Raw genomic sequence first — 22,115 nt, 5'->3', positions numbered from 1 at the left:
CAGTATGCCCACGAGGTATTAATCGAGGGTGCTTCCTTTTCCAGGCCTGGCAAACCTACCGAAATGCCAGGAGCCCAACCTGCTTCCTGTCACTGTTCACTCACAGAGCTAAGATAAAAGAGGAAGGCGGGAGGATGGAAAAAGGAAAGATTGTAAGGCACATTAGCTAACTCTACACATTTGTATATGTTTATTCATTTTGTAGGTATTAGTTAACATTTATAGAGGACTTCTGTGTGCCTGAAATTACTCTAAAGCTGTGATTTTCAACCTTTTGCATCTCATGGCACATGAAGACTAATTACTAAAAATCTGCAGCACACCAAAAAATACTGTATTTTCTGCCAATCTGACAAAAAATAAGTATAATTTTGAATCACTCACAGCAGGTGGCTATTGTTATGTGGGCTGTTATCATTTTTTTATTTGACAGTCTAAGGGAAGAGAGGTCAGTGCTTCTGATGAAATAGTCAGGTGTTGCCACAAGAAGTTTTAAAATACACAGTTCTTGGCTATTTCATCAGGGGCACTGACCTCTTTTTCTTTAGGTTGTCAAATAAAAAAATGACCATGGGTCACACAACAGTAGTTGTCTGCTACTGTGAATGATTCAAAATTATACTTATTTTTTTTGTCAGATTGAAAAAAATATCTAGTATATTCTTTGGTGTGCTGCAGACATTTGGTGATGAGTTTATGTGTGCCAGGAGGTAAAAAAGCTTGAAAGTCACTACCCTGAAGGTAAGGATCTGGTAGATGTTACCTTCAAGCCACTCGCTGTTCCTACAAGGTGACTATTAGTATTTTGTCTTGCCCAGCCAATCAAACGAATGCGATCAGTGGCTTACAGAACCAGAGGACTTGGCCTCAGGTCTTTCCAGCAGCAGCATGAGCACTCTGGCCTCTCCCTGAAAGCCTCTGGTTTTTCTGTGATGCCCTGTCATGCTTCTCCGACCAGTATGTTCCTTACACGGTCCCTCAAAATAGCATTCCCTTGCTTCCTTTATGCAGTCCCTCAAAACAACATTTCATTTGACCTTTAAAATTGCAAAACCTTTTTTCCTCTTCTAGGTAAAAATATTGGTATATACTTTTCTCTCTTTTTTTAAAACCTCGCAGAGTATTAGGAAGACAGATCGTCCTGCCAACTGATGAAGGGGTCCGCCACTTCCAGTGCAGCGAGCCTCGCTCCACGGCCCAGGAATCCTTCTCGGACACCGGTGAACGCAGTGGCAACAGCAGACAGTACGTTCCTACCGGCTGCTTTCAAAAAGTATTTTTAATTGCATTTAGGTGTCCTTTTCCATGTCTGTCTCAGCTGTGAGCCCCGGCTCCACCACTTGGGAAGTTTCCAGGTCATTGAAGGACAGGTACAGAGCATTATTTTCACATAGTGCTTCTGATTCTAAATTGATGATGATGACAATGACTTGTGTGTGTGTGTGTGTGTGTGTGTGTGTGTGTGTGTGGTACAGATATCCAGGGGGTTAACTTTTCAAGTTTTGTTCCGAAGACTCTCTGAAAGGCGAGCTAGATGCAAAATCAAAACAGACGGACCCTAAGCCCCAAGACAGTAGCAGCAGAAGAAATAAAGCCCCATCCATTTTCCTTTGCCCTCCACTGATTTCGACAAGGCCCCGTATGCCAGTCACACATGTTTGGGATGGGGCCATGACATCCTTTCATGACAGCCAAGAGGACACAAACTCATAGAACAATTTAGGCTTTCAAGAAGCCCTTAAAATGTTTAACGAAGCCTGTGTTAAAAGTGCTGCTTTTAAGGATATGACTTTGGTTAAATGTAACATTTACTGATTTTCAAATATGGGACTCTGTGCTTTGTGAATAATATAAAGGCCTACCATAACCACATAAACCTTGCATTTTGGAACTTCTATAAGCTCTCATGGAGAACCTGCTTCTCCCGTAGGTTGTGCATCTTTGGCTCTCAAATACTCCCAGCAGCACTTGCAGCCCCAGCTGAGCCAGGTTCCGAGGGCACAGGGGTGGCCGACTTCATGGCGTGTTCATCCCTGCAAGAAGAGGTCTATGACGTGGAAGGGAAGATTGAAGAGTATTTCGCTTTCGACCGGAAAGAAGAGTGAATACAATTTCATTTGACACTAACTTCTTAGTTTAACAATATTCATGTAGTTGGTGTTTATTTAGATTACACACTCAGGTAGTGCTTTGTGTATATTTCACGTATTCAAAAGATTTCCGTGCTTTGGGGAGTAACATGCTCTCCCAAGGTTTTATGTCCCCGGCAGGAAATGCTCGTGCTGGGGGAGGGTGTCCCTTTCCTGTTGACGATGTGATGGAGGTAGAAAGCAGCATGCTGGTGACCGATGGACAAGCTCTCAGTGGGCCTGGTGCCCAGGAGCTCTGGTCCCGGGACTTGGCTACCCAGAAGAGCAAAGGAGATGGGCCGGTCTCTTCCCTAAACGCCTATTGGGTTCTTACACAAAAGCCACAAACATTATATAAAAATTTGCCTTGTGGTTGAAAATTGGTACACTGAAAATTAACAGTGTGTTTCAAAAAGAATGCCATTACCTATATGTACAGTGTACATCTATGCATGCATGTTAGCTAGCTAGCTGGCATTAATACCTTCAACCATGGAGTCTCTCGGTAACTGGAATGGGTTTTGTCCTCAGTGACGATGAACGCCCCGGACAAAAATCCGCTCACCGTTATAGGCCGTGGCACAAACACGGACTTCCGCCTGTGTCCCCGCATGACTGTATCAAAGATGCCGTGGCTGCAGAAGTGTTCGATCGTGTCTGGAGAAGCGTGGTAGAAATATTGGAGAAGCTGATTCGGAAGAACTGGGAAGTGGCGCTCACAGGTACTTATCTATAGCAGTGCTTCGCCCAATGAAAAAAGTCCCTGGTTTCTCGGCGCTGTGCCCCACCCCTGGCCTGGCCACACGTAGGACGTGCTCCAGGTGAGAGGAACGTGCGTGTTCGCCTTCACTCGCAAGTGATCTTTAATCATTTCAAAAAGGACGTTATTGTTTTTGGGTATTAAAGATAATATATATGTACTCTGGGAAAATCCCCCACAGGTATACACAAGAAAGAAGCTAGAGGTCACATTGTAAAAAATGTATTATGATAATAAAAAACCTCATCTAACTAATCTCTAGTAATGGGATATTGGTTTTTAATTGTGTTTAACATTATTTGTGAAGTAACATGTAAACATGGATAATTTAATAATCACTTCATTTAACCTTATAAAATGTTTTCTAAATAAGCTACTTGCAGTTGAGCAGAAGCAAATCATAGAAATGTTAACTGGTAGACTGGTATTATGTAATCACTTTGTATAATAGGGTGTATATATTCATGGGTATATATAGGGTACATGTTAAATATTATTTTTTCCAACCGAAGGGATTGGATAGGATATCATAAAATACCAAGAATCTTCCTTGCTTCACAATATAATCTCTGTTTTTCTGACCAACACTGAAGTGACAGGCATTTCCTTATGTGTGCCTGAAGAAGTGCCACAGCAGCCCCCCGCTCGATGGCATCTCTGCTCTCTGTAGCAAGGTTCCGTGGCCGTGGTAGACTCATGGCAGACTCAAGAATAAACATTTTCTTTGAACGGTGAATTTTAAGTACACAGATTAGATGTAACATGTTTCTGAACAATCTTGCATTTTCTGTTGACACAGGAAGAAAAACCAAGAAAGAAAAATTGAAAGCAGCTGAGACTAAATCTCCGCAGGTGCTTGTTTCCCATCTGGCCACTGAGGTACCAAGTGCCCCTCCTTCCAGAAGCTCAGAAACTCGAAGCATCTCCCTGGCTCCTCATCCTAACCCACTTCCGGTAAACACTTTCCCATTAGTCTCCCTTGCTTTCCTTTGGCTTTTATATCTTTGGCTTCAGTTGTCAAGACTGCTGTCCTGTTACATTTTATTATCAAGCTGTTGGGGCCCATTTGTGATCAAGACCGACATTTAAAAATACTTATTTCGCGCATGTTCATAGAACCACCGTATTCTTTAATAGAGTGGGGGCACTCAGATTTGAACTTTGCATCGGCTTTGAGCTGACAGATGTTTGGAGACAAAAAAAATGTTTCCCTCACTGTTTCTAGGTTACAAATGTTCTCCTCTCCTCCCACCAAAGTGACAATCGGTCAGTGAGCATATGCTGGGTTCATTCAACATTGACTGAATTTGCATTATGTGAATGAAGTACAGTAGGTGTTTTGAAGAGATTTGTAGGTAAAGAAATCATAGTCCCCAGCTTAGTAAAACGAAAAGTATAAAACAAGTCAGATTTAGTACATTCGTTCTGTGAGCAATATGTAAAAAAGTGTCGCTGGAGAACAAAGGAGTAGGAAGTCTTCAGGCAAAGGCGTGGAGAAATGAGAGACAGGGTGTATTTAGGGAGCAGTGATTGGATTTCGAGTTAAGAGAATGGGATACTGGGACCAGCAGGGGCATTGTGGCAAGATCAGAGCTTTTGGATGTGTTGTTTAACTTTTCTAAACTTTAGTTTCCTTATCTGTAAAATGAAGAAAATACTGTGTTGTCCAAGGGACTGTGGTGAGGATAAGACCACGTCAATAAGTCAGAGCTACTCACACAGAACCTGGCAACTAACCTACTCAGTAAATTTTTCTTGGAGTGTGTTCTTACTCAGACACCCAGTTGGAAAGTGTGGCTTGTTCCTGGGAGACCTTCAGTCGTGCTGAGGCTTTGGGACTTTATGTTTGCACAGTCTGCCTTGTGTAGGGGAGCAGAGAAAAGGGGTAAGAGAGGGTTCCTGGTCTCAAGGACCATCTAATTGAGCTGGAGGGGTCTAGCCGTGCCAAACCGTTCCACACTTACGTGCATGCACACAAGACAAGGCAATAGTGGGTAGTGGGGTGAATGACAGACTGAGCTTTGGGTGTAGACTGCAGGTTTGGAGCCTGGCATCACGATTCGTTAACTTTGTGATCATGAGTAAGTCCCTTTCGCTCAAAACCTGAGCTTCGTTATCTAAGGCACAGGTGGCAAGCACAAGGCCCGTGGGCTGAATCTGGCTGGGCACCGTGTTTTATCTGGCTGGGCACCCTGTTTCTACCCAGCGGCAGCACTGAGCTTTCGATGAACTGTTTAGGGGTAGTTACATTTACACAGTCCTACAATTACATTTGGCCCTTTGAAGGCAACTGTGATGCTGATGTGGCCCCCGGTGAAAATGAGTTTGGCACCCTGATCGATGGGATCTAGGAATCTGCAAGAGATGAAGCATTAGAGTAGCCAGTCAATACATGTTAGTTTTACTATTGTCATTAGATGCTAATTTTTATTATACCATATTATTATACGGCATTCTATAATAATTAGATAATAATTATTGCTCATAATGATGTAGGGTTCAAAGGAAAAACAGCATACCTTTGACAAAGCAGAGTAAGACTTAACTAAATCCTGGACAACAGGCAAGATTGGGTGCGCTGAAGAGAAAAGGGGGGACACCCAAGGCAGAGGCCCAAACTAAGGCACTTCACACAGGAGCAAATCAACAGAAAGTCTGTAAGATTGAAAGGACTGGGTAGGGCACGCAGTTCAGCGAGCAGTGGTTGGGAAGAGAAACGTCAGGTGAGAGGGCCTTACTCTCTGGTGGAAAGGCTTCACCATGTCTTCTCTGCTTTCGCTGTTCAAAAGGAGCTTTGGAATTGCTACCGACTTGTTGTGCTTTTTGGTCTCTTGAAACAGCTCCCACAGTTCAACAGTAGTTACCACTTAGCATAAGAAAATGTGCGGTATGAACTGCATAACAATGAGCAGAGGAGAGCAACATAGGAAAGAACCTTTAAATGTCGGGCAAAAAAAATAAACTTGAGAAACAAGGATACTTTTAAATCAAAGCCATTTTCCACAGATATTTGGGGATTTTTATAACTGTTTATGGTTTTTAAAAGTGTTTTTCTATAAGTATTTTCTTTTGGATAATTGCTAAAATAAAGTGAATGGACAACACAGTTGAAAGTGTAAGTAAATACTAATAGAACTTATTTTGAAATAAAGCATTCTAGTGGTAGTTATAAGAGGTCTTTATTCAGTCCTTCGACACTTCTTTTTAATCCATTTAACATACGGACAGTGTGACTGTGGTTGCTACATCTGTTCTTGAACTAGAAGAGAATTCTAGTTTCAGGTATCCTGTTTGTCTAGATCTAAATGTTGTTTTGAATCCTAGTTGGACATGTTAAGGGCTTGGATCGAGAAGCCATTATTGAGCCCTTACTCCATGGTCTCGCCTGAGTTGTCTAATTTGATTCCTGTACTCATTCTGTGAAACAGGTGTCATTATTCCTAACTGAAACATAAGGAAATTGAAACTCCAAAGTTATCTTCCCAAGATCACCTACCAGGAAGCGGTCAGCACTGGGATTTCAGTCTAGGTCTTTGGGATCTGGTGCTATCGTGCCGCTTCTGGGAAGCCGAGGGGGCAGCTTTGAAGGACAGGGTAGGAGAAGATCTCCAAAGCAAACCAGCCAGGGAGGGGCTGGGCCACCTTTGCTCTGCTTCTCCAGCTCCTCTCTGTCCCTTCTGCACCCTGGCGTGCCTAGGAGGCTGCGTGAGCTGGCTCCCTGGCCCAGCAGTTGTTGGGAGCTGAGAGATGAGACCAGAATGAAGCCTGGCTTATGGTTTTCTCCCGGCTGCCTAGGCACAGTGTGTTGGCCGCATTTCTCCAGGCAGCCACCCTTGTGGCTCATGCGTCCCCTCTGTTATGAGTCTCAGGGCATTAAGCTATCCCTTGTTGATTTTGCACCCCACAGCTTTATAACATCCAGTCCCTTTATTAAATTTTCCTCAACTTAGTCCCTTTGCGTGTGGTTTTCCTAGTGGCATTTGTGATTGCTGAGCCACTGGATGCTTTCTGATGTTTATTGTTGTCCCTTTTCTCAGACCCATCGCTCCTCCAGCAACTTTTATAATGATCTGAATGGTGTGATGACTATTCAAGCAAAGCCACTTCAACAGAGACCTGCCTACTTGGCTGACAGGACACAGTAAGTGTAAGCAGTGACCTCCCAGCCATCTGTCTCTCTGTGCGGGGCGCCCTTGAGCCCCGGGACTACAGAGGGTGCGAGAGCGAGACTCACACTCGGGGCAGGACACAGCCACTGCGTGAGAACAAAAACACGCTCTTCTAATATCGACCGCAAAGGGATGACTAGTAGTTTGGGGCAGATAAGAAGAAAAACAGAATGTGGCTGTGAATTCTTAATCTTGTGGGCGATACTCTTTTGGTCATAAACAGTAAGAAACTTAGATCTTTTTTTCCTGTCAACGATTCTTCACTGAAGTTGAAAATGATACTCCATTTATTTTCAACAGATAGTTAGGAGTATCTTCTATGAGCCAGGCACTGTAGTATGTCAGGCGCTAGACTGTGTCTGGTGACAGGCAAATGTCCCCTGTTCTCCCAGGGCTAACGCCTGGGTCACTAACTTGATTTCCCTCCCCCAGGAACGACCAGGAGGACAAATCAGTGGGTGTCGGGGCCACTGTGCTTTCCTCGGCACGCCGTCATCTGGGACGAATCTCAGACACTCGCGGCCTGCAGACTCCTGCCAAGAAAACACTAGTCCACAGGAGGCTGCCTTCCCTTCCTTCAGACTCACAGAGGCTGAGAACCCCGACTGTGGACAGTGATGAGCTGCTTAAGGGAACAAAACTGTAAGTCTCCCACGGCACACCAAAGGCCACAGAGGATAGAGACCCTTATTGCTCAGGGCTCATGGATTATTCCAGACAAGGCAAAGCCTCCTTTGTCGAATTTACGTGAACACTTTTTTAAGTAGGTCATGTATTTGAATATTTAACATTTGACTATGTGAGTGTAACATGAATTTGGTTTCAGCAGTACACTTAGCTGTATAGGTAACTCGTTGGCACCATGCTGTCTCGCTTTGGAGACACTGCCTGGACCATCTGCCACAGGCCTTCGGCAAGGGAGGGGGTCATCAAAGGTCCCCCCGCAGGGGCAGGAGGCGGAAGCAACTGCCAACACCTAACCTGTGATGGTGGACTTTTTCAAAATGTGTTACAAAGCCCCACATTCAGCTTTTGGATAGGTCAGTGTTTGTCTTACCATCTGGACCAGAAATTTCCAGCTTTATCTGGGCCTGCCTGTTACTTCTCTAAAGGCCCCACTCCCTCCTGCGTTGTCCCTGGGGCTTCCTGGGACCCATTCCTCACTCACAGCCACCTCAGTAGCTTTACTGGTTCTTGCCTCTTCCTCCCGGGCACCTGGGCTCCACCATCCAAACCCTATCTGTTCCCCATAGAAGTGCGCTCGGCCGCCTCTGGCTGTGCGCTCCCCTTTGCTGCCGGCCTCTCCCTCTCTGCAGACACGTGTTTTCCAACGTGTTTTTCATTATTGCCATTCTCGGGGTGCTGTTACCCTCTCTCCTAATTCATCCCCAGAGTGTGGAATTTAATAGTCCACAAATACGCTGTACAGTTGATATATATTTTTATATCTGTGATTAATGAATTAAAAGAGAAAGATTTTTTGTGTGTGTCCCACCAAAAACCAGTGTTTGTCCCTTGGGGACTAGAGCATGGTTTTTACTATACATACCTACTTCCCATCACTCCTCATCCCCCCTTGACTTTGTCAGCCTCATCCTCTCTCTGACCCACAGACCCCCCCAGTCCTGCACATTCCCACGTGATTTTGTTCATGCTGTGTCTTTCACTTTTATTGAAATAACATTTGCTTCCTAAATATTGAACTACATGAGCTCGCTGTGGAATATTAGGGCAATGCCAAAAATATGAGTAGAAATCAAAGATCAACTATGTGCTCAACACACACAAATATAAAAATGACAACTGTTGGTAGATTTACCACCATGTTTCTTATACCTATATGTTTTCTTTTCTTTCCAATCTTTTTTTAATATTAATATTATTTTACTGTTGTTGAATGTAGCAGGTTTTCATGTTTTTTTACTTAGCAGTCTTAATATTTTCCATATTATTAGATATTTTTGAAAGCATTATTTTAATGACTAGAATATAATCATGTAGGTATGTGATAATTTACTACTGAGACTTTACAGCAATATAATTATTGAGATAATTATATATTGAGACATTATATTTTCATTATTATAATGTGTAGTAAACATCATTTTATGTAAATCTCAGTAAGGATGTTGTTAAATTGCTTCTTGGTAACACAGTCCTAGAACTAAAACTATCAGATTCACGGCTACGGATATTTTTAAGGCTCTTGAACATTTTTTCAAAGTTCTTCCCAGAATGGTTCTACTAATCTGTGGTTCCATTGACAATACAAAAGACCGTCTTCTTTCCTTCAGCTGCAAAACTTTGAGTAGTATGTGTATTTTAAAACTTGATAGGTTGAAAAATGGTTCTATTTGAATTTTTACAATTTTATTATTAATGAATAAGTAAATTAGATCTGTTTTTAGGATATTCATCTGTAGTCTTGTGGTTGAGCAAAACAATTTAATTTTTCAGTGTTAACATCTGGAAGGGAAAGTTCCCTACCATCATTTTTTTTTTTTTAATTAAAACGTACTCAGCCATCATGACAAGTAAACTATACAATCTGGTTGACAAGCTTTTTAAACAAGTGTCACATTGGACTTCCTAGAATTAAATTTATTGAAAATGTAGGAAATAACTGACGTTTTCACAATCTTTAGTTTTGCATTAAAGAACGTATTTTGCCTCTCCCTTCTATGACCATGCATAAAGTTTTGTGGTTTTCCAAATCAAGGCCCTGCGTGTTTGTAAGTAATTTTTCTTTCATAGATCACTCTATTCCCTGAATTTCTACAGGGCTTATCTTCAAAACCATATACCACAGCACTTTATTATATAAACTATAAACTGCATTGCACTGTGCTCTGATTACTTGATGTGTTTTCCATAACCTGAGGACTCCGTAAGGGTTGGAACTAGCTCTCTGTTCCACACAGTGGCCGGCAGAGCTGAGCACTCAGTAAGTACAGTTTGACAGCCACGGCAGATCAAGGAGAAGGCGACTGGAGTGGGCAGTCAGTCCCCTCCCCACATTTGTCTTCCTGAAATTCAGCTCCTTTCTTTCAGAAGCTGACTCCAGTGAGGAAGAGCTCAGATTAGGAGCTCGTGGTAAGGTCTGCCCTCAGCCTGGCACCTGGGTGCTCAGTTACCTGTTGTTGTGCTTGCAGGCAGACTGGCATAGAGCACCTGTCCTCCCCACTGGTTCCAGGCCCACGGACCAGGCTACCCCCGATAGGCTCCGAGACCGCCGAACAGAATGTGGCCCTTCCCGGATCTCGCCCTGCTTCTGTGAGACAGATTTCATTATAATTAAGTGCACGGTTTGGATAGTCCATTGGAAAACAAACGAACAAAGAAAATATAATCTTGGCACTTGGAAGTGAAATCTTGAACAAAAAAGGTCTCCATCATCTGCTTCATGGCAGATGATAAAAACATTGAATGGTTTGTGAGGATTTATAGGGGATGGGAGGATTAATTCAGCACTGTGCAAAATAAAAATATGGCTTAAGCTAAATCAGACAGTTTGGGTGTGATGGTCAGGATGGCGTGGTGAAGAAAGTAGCAGGAAGGGGCGGTCAGGAGACAGGCAGATGTGTGTGTGTGTGTGAATCTTGCTACACAAACTGTGTATTTGGCACCAGTGAATCTCCTGGAGCCTCAGTTTTGTAATCTATAAAAGGGTGATAGTGATTTCTCCCTCCAAGAATTATATAAGGGTGAAATAAATGTTTCGGTATTGAATAATGACTGGCATAAATTATGAGTTCGGTTTAATACCCCTGCCATTTTCATCAGTGGTCATTTTTGCAGCTGAATTGACCATGTTTATTGCAATGTTGTGTCACTACCTTCCCCACCCAAGATCAACTCAGCTGTGCAATTGCAAAAGGTCCAGGGAAGCCGTGCTGCTGGTATTCCATGTAATCGGATTCTGTAATGACCACGAACTTTGCTCTGGTAGCTTGTGTCTATTTCATCAAACATGGAAGGACCCAGCTGTGGAGACATAAAGGCTTAGAGATCGAACAAACCACAGAGGCAATGTTTTCTTTTGCATTTCTTGCATGTCTGGGAGCCCAGCAGCAGCACTATTCCCACGAGGCGAGACTGGCAAGAGTTCATGTTTCATCTCAGAATATTGAGGTTTAGAGTGAAGCCATGCAAGAAGACAAATATCACCTTTGAAAAAAGTCTGATGCACCCTGGCTGGTGTAGCTCAGTGGATTGAGCACGGGCCTGCGAGCCAGACAATCGCGGTTTGATTCCCAGTCAGGGCACACACCTGGGTTGCAAGCCAGTTCCCTGCAAGCCAATTCCCAGCAGGGGATGCACAAAAGGCAACCATACATTGATGTTTCTCTCCCTTTCTCTCCTTCCCTTCCCCTCTAAAGATAAATAAATAAAATCTTTAAAAAAAGTTTGATGCTTCACAAATGTGGAGTTACATTTTTATTATAATTTAATATTAAGAATTTGATGTGGTTAAGGTTTAATACATATTTACCATTTTATCAGTCTAAATAATACCATGACGTAATTAAAATATATTTTGATATTTATGCTCAGTAGGCCTAATATTTAGCCATGTGTAAATAAGTTTTCAAATAAGTGAGTGCATGAATGATGAAATGAGTAAAGGAAGCAGATAGGGATTTTCTTTTGTTTTCAAAGGGTTGCATTTCATTTAAAAGAGAACAAATTATCTTTCATGCAGTACAGAGGAAGGCACGCACACTGTGTGTTAAGCGCAGTACCTGATAATACAGTCCGATCACCTCGTCAAGAAAGACTCCTGGCCACAGAACAGCTTTCACGGCCCAGCACCACCCATACCTTTCGGGTACGTTCTCCGTTAACCATACTTTGGTTTTCTAAAAATATCCAACCAAGTGCCCATCATTAGATGAGTGGATAAAGAAGTTGTGGTACATATGTACAATGGAATATTACTCGGTCATAAAAAAGAAGGGAATCTTACCATTTGCAACAGCATGGATAGACCTAGAGGGTACCGTGCTAAGTGAAATAAGTTGGTCAGAGAAAAGCAAATACTATATAATTTCACTCAGATGTAGAATCTAAAGAAAAATTAAATAAAACAAAGAAAATAGAAACAGACTCAGATACAGAGAACAGACCGATTGATGGTTGCCACAGAGGAGGGGCTGGGAGGCTGGGTAGGGTGGAGGCATTGAGAAGTACAGATTGGCGGTTACAGAATAGTCATGGGGATGTAAAGTACATCACAGGGAATGTAGTCAATAATGTTATTCTGTTGTGTCTGTGGGGGGTGCCAGGCAGGCACTGGAACTGCCGGGGCAATGTTCTGTAAAGTATACGATTGTCTAAATACGATGTTGAACACCTGAAACTAATACAACGATATTGAATATAAAAAAAAACCTTTTGATTAAACATCACACAAGGAAAAAATATCTGAAACAATCAAACTCATCCCTTATTTTATTGTTCTTCTAACAGTCAGACACACCTCGGAAAGGTTCACTGACACTGGTTGGATTTGCTGGTCACACCTGGACGAGTCAAGGTTTCCTGACAGGTCAGTGTTCGCAGTCTATAAATAAAGTGACGTAATTGGTGAGGTTGCACGTTTTGGAAAGAGAGATGGGAGACTGTCTACTTTGATAGAATTGTTGACCATGTCAGAGAAATGCTAAGTGTTTGTGATCCACAGCCAGACCTCAGAAATCTCTACAAAGAGCAAAACCCCAAAGATAAGCTGCTGTTGGTCACCAAGGGGAAGATGCCTAAATGCCCTTAATTAACTTAGGGCCTCACCCTCATGAAAAAGGAAAATGCTGCCTTTTGAGTCTTATGAGAAATTAGTGTCTCTTTCAGCCATAGAGTTTCATGCTTTTCTTCTAAATGAAACCCAAAGCTTCCATTCTCTGAAGATCTAATTATAAAAATGGTTAATAAAATTAATACATATATTCTAATTATTTTAAATGTAGAGTTTTATAGAGAAGTATGCTCTTTGAAGAATAAAGTATGTAGTCTGAATGTAAGTCAATGATGTCTTCATTTTCAAATGATAACCCACATTGTTGTCCAAGGAGGCAGCATGGCATCGCTGTGAGCGGAGCCATTCTGGAATCAGCTCTCGGTCTCCAGCCCGGCTCTGCCACCTACTTGCTGAGCTGTATTCCGTGTGCCACAACCTCTCTGGGCCTCAGTTTCTCCTTTTATAATCATTGGAAGAATGTTTGGAGAGGAACACACTACATGCCAGACAGACATTCTTTGCTCAACAATTATGAGCATCTGCGTTATGATCTGAAATGTAAAAAAAATAATTTGTTGTTCTCAGGGAAATACTTCATATATTATAATTTTAAAATAAATTTAGCAAGATGTAAGCATTGGAAGAACACAGGTTTGTGACTGTGTCCACCAGCCCTTCTATAGCAGAGTGGTGTCAAAGGTTCTTTAGCCCTTGGAGAATTTCCCCCAATGCTTCATAACTCTAGGCTGCTGTGTGTTTTGTTTTTTCCCCTTATACATTCCCTAGCACCGTTAGCTGTCATGGTCAGTGACAACAGTCCTTCCTCTAAAGGGTGGCCATGCTGCACTACCAGGTATCACTCTTAATTTAATTATCTATGGTCAAGGGGAAAGTAGACATCCAAGGTTGTTTATTAATAAATCACAATGTACTAACTACTTGCACATATGCCAAATTCTGGGCTAAAGGCAGAGATTCAGACACCATGGATGTTTTGGTCTGTGCCTGAAGGAACGAAGGTTCAGCCTAGTGGGGACAATGGAGAAGGGTTATGGGAGTGGTGAGCAGAGCCACCCACCTGGATACGCAGGTGGGCAAAGGGGCCCAGAGCCTTCCTGGAGAGGCAGGGCCACTGGGTCAGGAGGAACATCCTGTGGAATATGAGGGAGCGGGAGTGAAGGCAGGTGAATGTGATTCAGTGGACGGGACTGAAAGAGGGACAAACATCTTTGAGGATTTTTGATCCATTTCGTATCAGAGACGTGGACGGCAGAATGCCAAGTGGAGAGGCTGGCTAGTTTGCTGTGTGCACAGGAGCAAAGGCTAGGAGACGGAATTTGTTTGAACTCTGCATTCTTAATTTTTCACTCAATAGTAAGTCAGTGCAGTCTCTTCTCTATCACTTGTGACAACTATTCCTGATGGTCGGAGGCCTTTTTTATTTCTAGAGAAGGGAGTGAGGGTACATTAAAAAGGTGTTTCTATGTTTCTAAGGATTTATTTTCATTTTTCTCTGACAAGCAAGCATGTAGTCTCTTCCCTACCTTTGCTGCCAAGTCTGAAAGCATCTGGAGCTATTAACTTATCAACATACTGTTTTTGTGGCTGAAAAAAAGAGAGAAGGAGCTGATGGGGTGTCCCTAGCAGCAGGAAGGCAGCTGACTTTGCTTCCACCTGGTGAAGCAGTTGAGCTGCCCGAGCCCCACACTCAGCCTCCTGGACCACAGGGGTCCATCTCCAGGGAGGCGGTTCCTGAAACCCAGCGGCTCCGGGGGACACGTGGCTTTGTGGGGGAAGAGCACCTTCCCTTCTTCTCGGGACCCCAAATCCCAAATGGCAGTTTTTTTGCGTATGGCTGATTTCTGGTTTCTGTAAAGGTGATGTTAAAATAATTTTTTTTTCTTTAAAAAATATCATCTGCATGGGATATACAAAACAATCCTTTGGCAAACTGGGATTTTTAACATTTTAATGAGAATTACTCTTTTGGTTGGTGTTTCAGGTTCCCAGTATCCATCTAAATCTTTTCAGAGGACAACTTGGACTGTAAGAAAGAGATTCCAGGTGGCGTCTTGATGTCACTGTGCCAGAACTACAGCGCCGCTGTGTGGGGTTATTCAGAGGCTCCCATCCACCACTGGAGCAATGGAAGGACAAGTGTTACATTTTGTATCTGTTGGCCCGATGGGCTGAGATATTAAACTATCTGAGAGAAATGCAGACAAACAGGTTAATTTTGAACACTCCGCATCACAAACAGAATGCAAGTCAGACTCACAAATCTTTATCAGAAACATTCTAATATGCGATCTTTAGGCTTTGCTCGGAAGAATCCAATACCTGTTTATAATTCATCATTTTATCAATTATACACAGACATACACATAATCAACATACATGTTCACCTACTGCTTCATATATGAGAGTATATTTTCTAGTAATATGCCATTTTATAACTTTGCCTTGACCTATTCTTAGGTAGGTCTTGTTCCATAACTAATGCCATCAAAATCCGAGTCGCTAACAGATACTATTTCCTTCTTTAGAAAATAGCCAAGTCGTCTTCGGCACCATGTGCTGGTGTGACAGAGACTCAGGCTGCTCCAGTTGTCGTCTGTAGTTCAGTCCTGAACCTCTCTCTGGGATGACAGTGGCCCAGTCGCCCAAGCTGATTTTCTTGAGCTGGTTTTCCTGTTCAAATTCAGGCACTCCATTTAGAAGTCTCCTCTGTTTATTGTTTTTTTAAGCCCGTCGATTGATTTTGATTATGAACATAAACATAATTAAAAGATGTTGCATACGGTTTCATCTTTATTGTTGACAATGGAAGAGTCCATCCGTCGGAGGGAAGGGTCTGCAGCACACGCTCCTCATCTCATCGCAGCCTGACCTTTCCGCAGACGTCCCCTGTGGACAAGACCTTCCTCCCTCCCTCTGTCTAAAGCAGCAGTGCCCTCCTCTCTCTGTCCTCTTGCCCTGCTTTGCTTTTCTGCGGAGCCTGTATTCCTGGCTGACAGTAATCCAGGCAATGGAATAGAGGAGATGATCCTTCAGAGGCAAGGCTCTCAAACGCCATTTCTCCTTCTCTTCTCTCCCGGTTGTTTTCCTTTATAGTAGTTTAAACCTGTAGGCTCATTTTGATCTTCTCAGATCTCAACTTTGCATAATGTCTTCTTTTCTATCAGACCATTATATTTTATCAATTTAATTTTATTAACCCGAAAGGAAACTTTACATAGATCTACATATATATTCCTATAAATGTATAATCAATTATTTTCAGACGTATTTCTGGTGGTAAGAAGACAGGATCGTTGCCCCTTGACAGATGCCTGGAAATGAAGAAGTGTGTTGGGACTGGAATTAGTGTTGTCCTTTATCACAGAGTGACAAAACAGCAATGGCTTTAGAGGCGGCCTGCCTGTGATCGACACTTTTTCCTTTGCATTCTGGACTTGAATTTCTACAGTGATGGCAATGCCAGGGAGTAGGCAATGCTAGAGAAGTCACTGTGTCTGTAGCTCTTTTGGATGCCCACAGCTCCATGCCTCTAGGAAGTATTCCTAATGCTCAGTAACATGCACAGTTTTCTAACTGCCCCTAAAGATTAGCTAGAAAGACGCTCAAGAGAAAATATCAGTCTCCATTTGGCAGCTGTCAAACACGAGGAATTTCTAGACAGTATGTGGTCTGCAGCCCCTGTAGCTGAGGGGCTCTACTGAAGTGCTCTCCAGTCCGTAATTACCGCTAAATGTGCCATGGCCATCTACCTGGCTCTTTCAAAACCGCTCAGGCTATTTTATGCTAATTTCTAAGAACCATCCAAGTCCTTCCCTAATCAGCCCAGAAGACTTCTTGGAAGAGAAGAGGTTGCTATGCAGCCTATACTAACAGGAAAGTATCCAAAATGAATTATTATGTTTTCACATAGAGAAGCATTGAATAGATTTTATGGCAGCTTTGTTTTATTTGGCTTTGGAGTTTTGCAACACCAACAAAAAGTACTATTATTTACATATATTGGAAAAAAATAATTTGAAAAGCAGAACCAATTAGAGTGATGCATTAGCTTCTGAATATTTTCAGTTGGAAGTTAGGTACCATTTTGGACGTAAGGAAAAGACACGGCTGTGCCACTGAGTTGAAAAGACCTGCTCGCACCTGTGCTCAAGACAGCGCTCCATTCACAGGTTAGCTGAGGGTTAGAGGTTAGCAAGTAATCTTTATATCAGGGATGGCGCTTTTTGAACTGATTAGGTAAACAATTAGGGCAGTGTTTTCATGCTAATCATTGCTAAATTAGTCGTCTTAAAGTTTCTTGGTGGAAAATTGAAAAATGCAAACTAAATTACTCCTGCGATCAATTTTTAAACTAAGGTTAGTGACTACATTAATAAAATGTCTGTTAATTTATCCAAAAGCAAAGAAGGAATGAAGGGATTTAAAAGTAATACAAAGATATGTAAAATACCATAAAACTGCTAGATTTTATAAATTTAACAGAAGAGGAAGTATCCATATTGATGTTACTTTGAACTAGAATAATTAACATACCAATTAAGAGGTATATTTTGTGATATAAATCATTTATATATCATAATTTTACTGTTTTATGACTATAGATCATTGTTGAGGATTTTTGACTCCTTAAGTTTTAATAAAGTGTTGAAAGAGTTTTAAAAAATTTATTAAGGTTCCCAATTTTTATATAATTTGTGTAAATATCTTTCTATTCTGCAGTTTTTAATACTCAGGTTTTTCCTAATTTATTTCTAACCACAGAGCAAAATTTCCCCCATGAATTCAAAATATATATCTATGTATCTTTGTGAGAGTTTTTTTTAAATTTATTTATCTTTAGAGAGGAAGGGAAGGAGAGAAGGAAAGAAATATCAATGTGTGGTTGCCTCTCATGAGTCCCCTGCTGGGAACTGGCCTGCAACCCAGGCATGTGCCCTGACTGGGAATCAAACCGCGATCGTGTGGTTCGCAAGCCCACGCTCAATCCACTGAGCTACACCAGCCAGGGTTTTGTGAGAGTTTTAACTCCTTTATCCGTTCTCCAATTTCCTCTTTGTTTCAGATTACACTCCTGTGTGGTGATCATCTCGGATTTATTATTTCATGGAATATTCATCAAGCACCTTCTTTGTGTTAAGATTCTGTTCTAATCATGGGACTGAACAACATAAAATCTTTGCCCTAACAGAACTTAGATTCCAGTGGAAGAGACAATCGACTTTTTAGTATCATAAATCATTTGAGTACTATATTTTTACTGTCATCGTTTTCAATAAATCAATAAAAACATAATAGAAGGTGGGATAGCAACAAAAGCTGTAAAGAAACCTAAAACAGGGATGCAACTTCAGATAGAGTCATCAGGGAAAGCTTTCATCTAGGGGTAATATTTGAGCAAAGATGCAAAGTAGATGAGGTAAGAAGCCATGCAGATGTAAAAAAGGGAATTCCGAACCCAGGAAAAAAACACATAGGCCTAAGACAGGAGCACACCTGGAGATGTGAAGAACAGCAGAGAGACCACTGGGACACAGAGTGGAATTGGCAAGGGGCAGAATAGCAGGAGATGAGCTCAGTGAAGCGATAAGGGCTGCGTTATTAAGATCCTTTTTGGCCTGGGACATGGAACGTCATCTGAACTAGGAAGCAACTGAAAAGTGTTGAACACAGAGGGGTGCAGCCTGCCAGGAGTCACTGTCTCAGTCCAGTGACAGTCCTGTTGCTGAGCTGTCACAGGACTTTGCATTTGTTCTGGAAGTCCAGTCAGCAGGGTTCATTGCGGGACTGGATGTGACTTGTAACTGAAGACAGAATCAATACGGACTCCAAGGCTTTGGCTTAACACTTGGGGAGATGGGGGGTGTCATTCCCTGGAATCGGAGAAAATTCAAAAGGAGCACATTTAGAAGCATGCGGGGACGCGTTATGTCTGAGATGCCTCAGTAGAGATGTGGGGGTATTTGAAGGTACCTCTCAAATCTAGTACCTCTGCACCTGGGGTTTAGAGACGGGGTATAGACCAGAAGTACAGATGTTTCCACACACAGACAGGATTTAAGTACTGAATGGATGAGAGGACCAAGAGAGTGAGTATAAAGCAGCAGGGAAGAAAAGCATTCTGGGCCCCGGGCCTTTGAACATCCAGAGGTGTGGGCTGTGCCCAGGAACCAGCAAAGCAGACTGAGGAAAAATGGCTGGTGAGGGAGAATAAAAATTAAGAGAATGTGGAATCTTTGAAGTCAAGGGGTGGAGGATGTTTAAGGAATAAAACTGGGCATATCACTACTGATCTTACAGATGGTAAAATTTAACCAGTATACTATGACTTGATTTGATAATTTAGAGGAAATGTTTAAATTCCTTGAAAAATACGACATCACCAAAGAAGAAATAGAAAATCTGCAAAGGTTTATATCTATTACAGACTTAAATTTATGATGAAAGTCCTTTTCTCAACGAGAACTCCAAGCCCTAGTGACTTCCATGGCTAATTCTTCCAAATATTTGAGGAAAATGTGGCATCAATGACACCAAAATAATTTTTTTCTAAGAGAATAGAGTGTCATTTTGAAAGGTTAGTATAACCTTGATACAAAGCCTGATAAAAATATTACCAAAAAAAAAAAGAGAAAGTTATAGGACAACCTCATCTCTGAACACTAAGCAAGAGAGTAGCAAATCAAATCCATCAGGTGTGAAATGGGCAATATATCATCCAAAGTAGATCCATGCCAAGAATGCAAGTTTGGCCTACCACATGAGAAATAGTCAATCAATGAACAAATGAGGTCAAGAGAAGACACCATAGGATTTTCTCAACAGATGGAGAAAAGCCCTTTGAAAAAGCTTATTCACAATAAAAATCTTCTAGGAAAAGAAGGAAATAATTATCATTTGATTATGGGTACTTAGAGGAAAAATATCCTCCAGCCAACTTCACACCTAAAGGTAAAATGTTCAACTATACCCACTGAGATCAGAAGCAATGCAAAAAGTTCTTGCTAGCCACCAAAGTTACTCATCATTTTACAGGGCATCCAAGGCAGCCCGATAAGGTAAGATTAAAATATAGAGGGTCTTAAATATTGGAAAGAAAAAAAATTTGTTCTTCACAAAAAATTCATTGTATAGGTAAAAAATCCAAAGTAATCTACATATTTAAAAATCCATATGTGACTGTAGCAAGCTCACTGAATACAAGGTCAACATAATTCACTTGCATTTCTATATACTAACAACAATTAGACAGTGATATATAATGAAATGTAAAAATGTGATTTATACTAGCCTCAAAAACATCAAATAATAGGAATAAATGTAATGGTTATATTAGTCAGGATTCTCCATAGAAACAAAATTAAAAGGATCTATATGTATATATATGAAATGAAATATATATGAGGATGATTGCTGAAGCAGCCATTGGTCATAAAATAGATAATAAGTTGAGGGATAGTCAAACAATGAAATAAAACACAGCTATGAAAAATAAGGAAAAATACTAGACATAGCACTATAGAGTCACCTCATGGGAATAATGTTGAGTCTCAGAAGACAGATGCAAGAGTACATACAGTGTGATTCTATGTTCTAGTTGTATGACCCGGGTCAGCTACACAGAAGCTGACCCGTTACATAAAACTGTAATTTTCAGTGATCCTAACTGCACTTTATCTGATCTTGGCCCTTCAACAACAACTGACAAAGCTTCCTGTTATCCTGATAATTTCTATGTATAAGTTTGTAAATAAGATAGTTCCATATTCAGCCTGAATTTATTTTTCCAATCTAAATTAAATATCTTTTTCATATTGAGAGTCATTCCAAGTGATGGAACATTTAAGGAAATCGAAGTGCTAACATTTACGAAGCCCTTCTGTGGTTTATGACATATTCTGTCCATGACTTGAACTTTCCAAAGCATGTATTCCAAGCAAGGGAGAGGAACACAGGTCTTCGAAGCTGGGAAGGGGTTTGCCCTTTCATGTAGCATGAATCTCGAAGAGAGGAAGCTAGGAGCCAGCTTCCTGCTCAGCTGGCTGAGCTCCATGAAATTGACACAGCGGTCACAAGTGTAGGTGGACTATCTATGTCATGCTTCCCACGCAGGGTGTTCTTACCTCTCAGGGTGTCCATGCGCAGGTGCAACACTGGGAACATTGTTGCCAGGAGAGTAAGATGTTGCCACAGCGTTCACCCTACTGCAACACTTGGAACACTGTTGCCAGGAAAGTAGGGTGTTGCCAGGAGAGGTTGGTGTTTCCACAGGTTTCTCTGATGCTTTGCCATCTGACTGGTTTGTTTCATCTGAGCTTCCCTGGCAGTGTGAGGAGGGTCCTATCTGGTAACAAATAGGATGGGAAGGATGACGCAGGGAACAAAGGGATAGGCTTTTGTTCTATTGGCCCTTTTCAAAGATCCTCAGCAATCTCCTCCTCATCCCCAAATTACCTTCAAAGTAAAGATAACATTTCTAAGCCTGGTAGTCAAGTTCTATTACAGCTGGCTCCAGACTGTAGGAGGCACCTTGTGCTCCAAGCAGGAGCCCCACCCCCTCCCCGAAGTTTCTGGAAAGCATCATACCCTTTCCTGCTTTGGAGCACTTTTTGCTTCTGTCTGCTGCTGCCCGAATCACTCCCCCAACCCCCTTCTCCACTCCTTAGGGGCAGCCCTGATGTATTTCTTGTTTTGTCCCCGGAGAGTAGAAGAGCGTCAGATACAAATCCCATAGCTTTGCAGCTGTAAGAGACCTTTAGAGAGAAGAAAACTGAAGCCCATGAGATAGACTTAAAAACATTAAATACGAGTAAAAAGCCTTAAGCAGATTAAGTGAAATATTGTAACGGTCATAAGTTCTTCTGCAGGGCCATTGCCTGAAGTGGACCTGTGTTTTTGTTCCCACACGGCAGTCCAGCTGTAGAGAAACGTTTTGTACCCAAAGATGGCATCACCTTATATACTGTGTTCTGCGACCTTCCCCCCCCCCCCACTATTTCATGAACTTGTTTTCATGTCAGTGCATACAGGTGACTTTAAAAAAATCTGGAAGAATGTCCGAGGCATGGTTTTCTCCTTGGGCAGAACCGCGGTGTCTTTCTCACCATCCTTCCCTTGTCCTGTAGGCTCAGTGGGCCAGCTTCCTTGTCTTTTCCGAGTGCCCCTTCATTAAGGTCTCTTTATCCCAAGGTATCCTCCAGCATCTGTGACTCCTACTGCTTTCATTCTCTCCCACTCCCACCTCCTGTGTTCTCTTATGTGCTGGCTTTATTTTCCGCCCTCTAGGATATTTTGGAAAATATTTG

General features: G+C 41.9%; 1 protein-coding gene across 4 annotated transcripts in view; it reads left to right on the top strand.

The window, feature by feature from the left end:
- The window catches only part of FAM149A (family with sequence similarity 149 member A), a 42,067-nt gene extending 24,641 nt beyond the window's left edge, over positions 1-17,426 (top strand). For 2 of the 4 annotated variants that reach the window (XM_037128748.2, XM_037128750.2), the window contains exons 5-14: positions 1,120-1,245; positions 1,931-2,101; positions 2,661-2,851; positions 3,689-3,843; positions 6,927-7,030; positions 7,491-7,700; positions 10,211-10,331; positions 11,761-11,886; positions 12,528-12,606; positions 14,795-17,422. In XM_037128748.2, coding sequence (XP_036984643.2) covers positions 1,120-1,245; positions 1,931-2,101; positions 2,661-2,851; positions 3,689-3,843; positions 6,927-7,030; positions 7,491-7,700; positions 10,211-10,331; positions 11,761-11,886; positions 12,528-12,606; positions 14,795-14,868 — 1,357 coding nt within the window. In that variant the 3' untranslated portion in view covers positions 14,869-17,422. Of the gene's footprint in view, positions 1-1,119; positions 1,246-1,930; positions 2,102-2,660; positions 2,852-3,688; positions 3,844-6,926; positions 7,031-7,490; positions 7,701-10,210; positions 10,332-11,760; positions 11,887-12,527; positions 12,607-14,794 lie in introns of all 4 variants that reach the window. The other 2 variants (XM_053659818.1, XM_037128747.2) reach the window with 2 other exon arrangements.
- Positions 17,427-22,115: the final 4,689 nt, after the last annotated feature.

Source organism: Artibeus jamaicensis, unplaced genomic scaffold (assembly GCF_021234435.1).
Source record: "Artibeus jamaicensis isolate MK-2021 breed Jamaican fruit bat unplaced genomic scaffold, CSHL_Jam_final scaffold_833, whole genome shotgun sequence".
Classification (NCBI taxonomy): domain Eukaryota; kingdom Metazoa; phylum Chordata; class Mammalia; order Chiroptera; family Phyllostomidae; genus Artibeus; species Artibeus jamaicensis.
The sequence above is the reverse complement of the archived record's forward strand: the minus strand, read 5'-3'. Positions and strand labels throughout refer to the sequence as shown.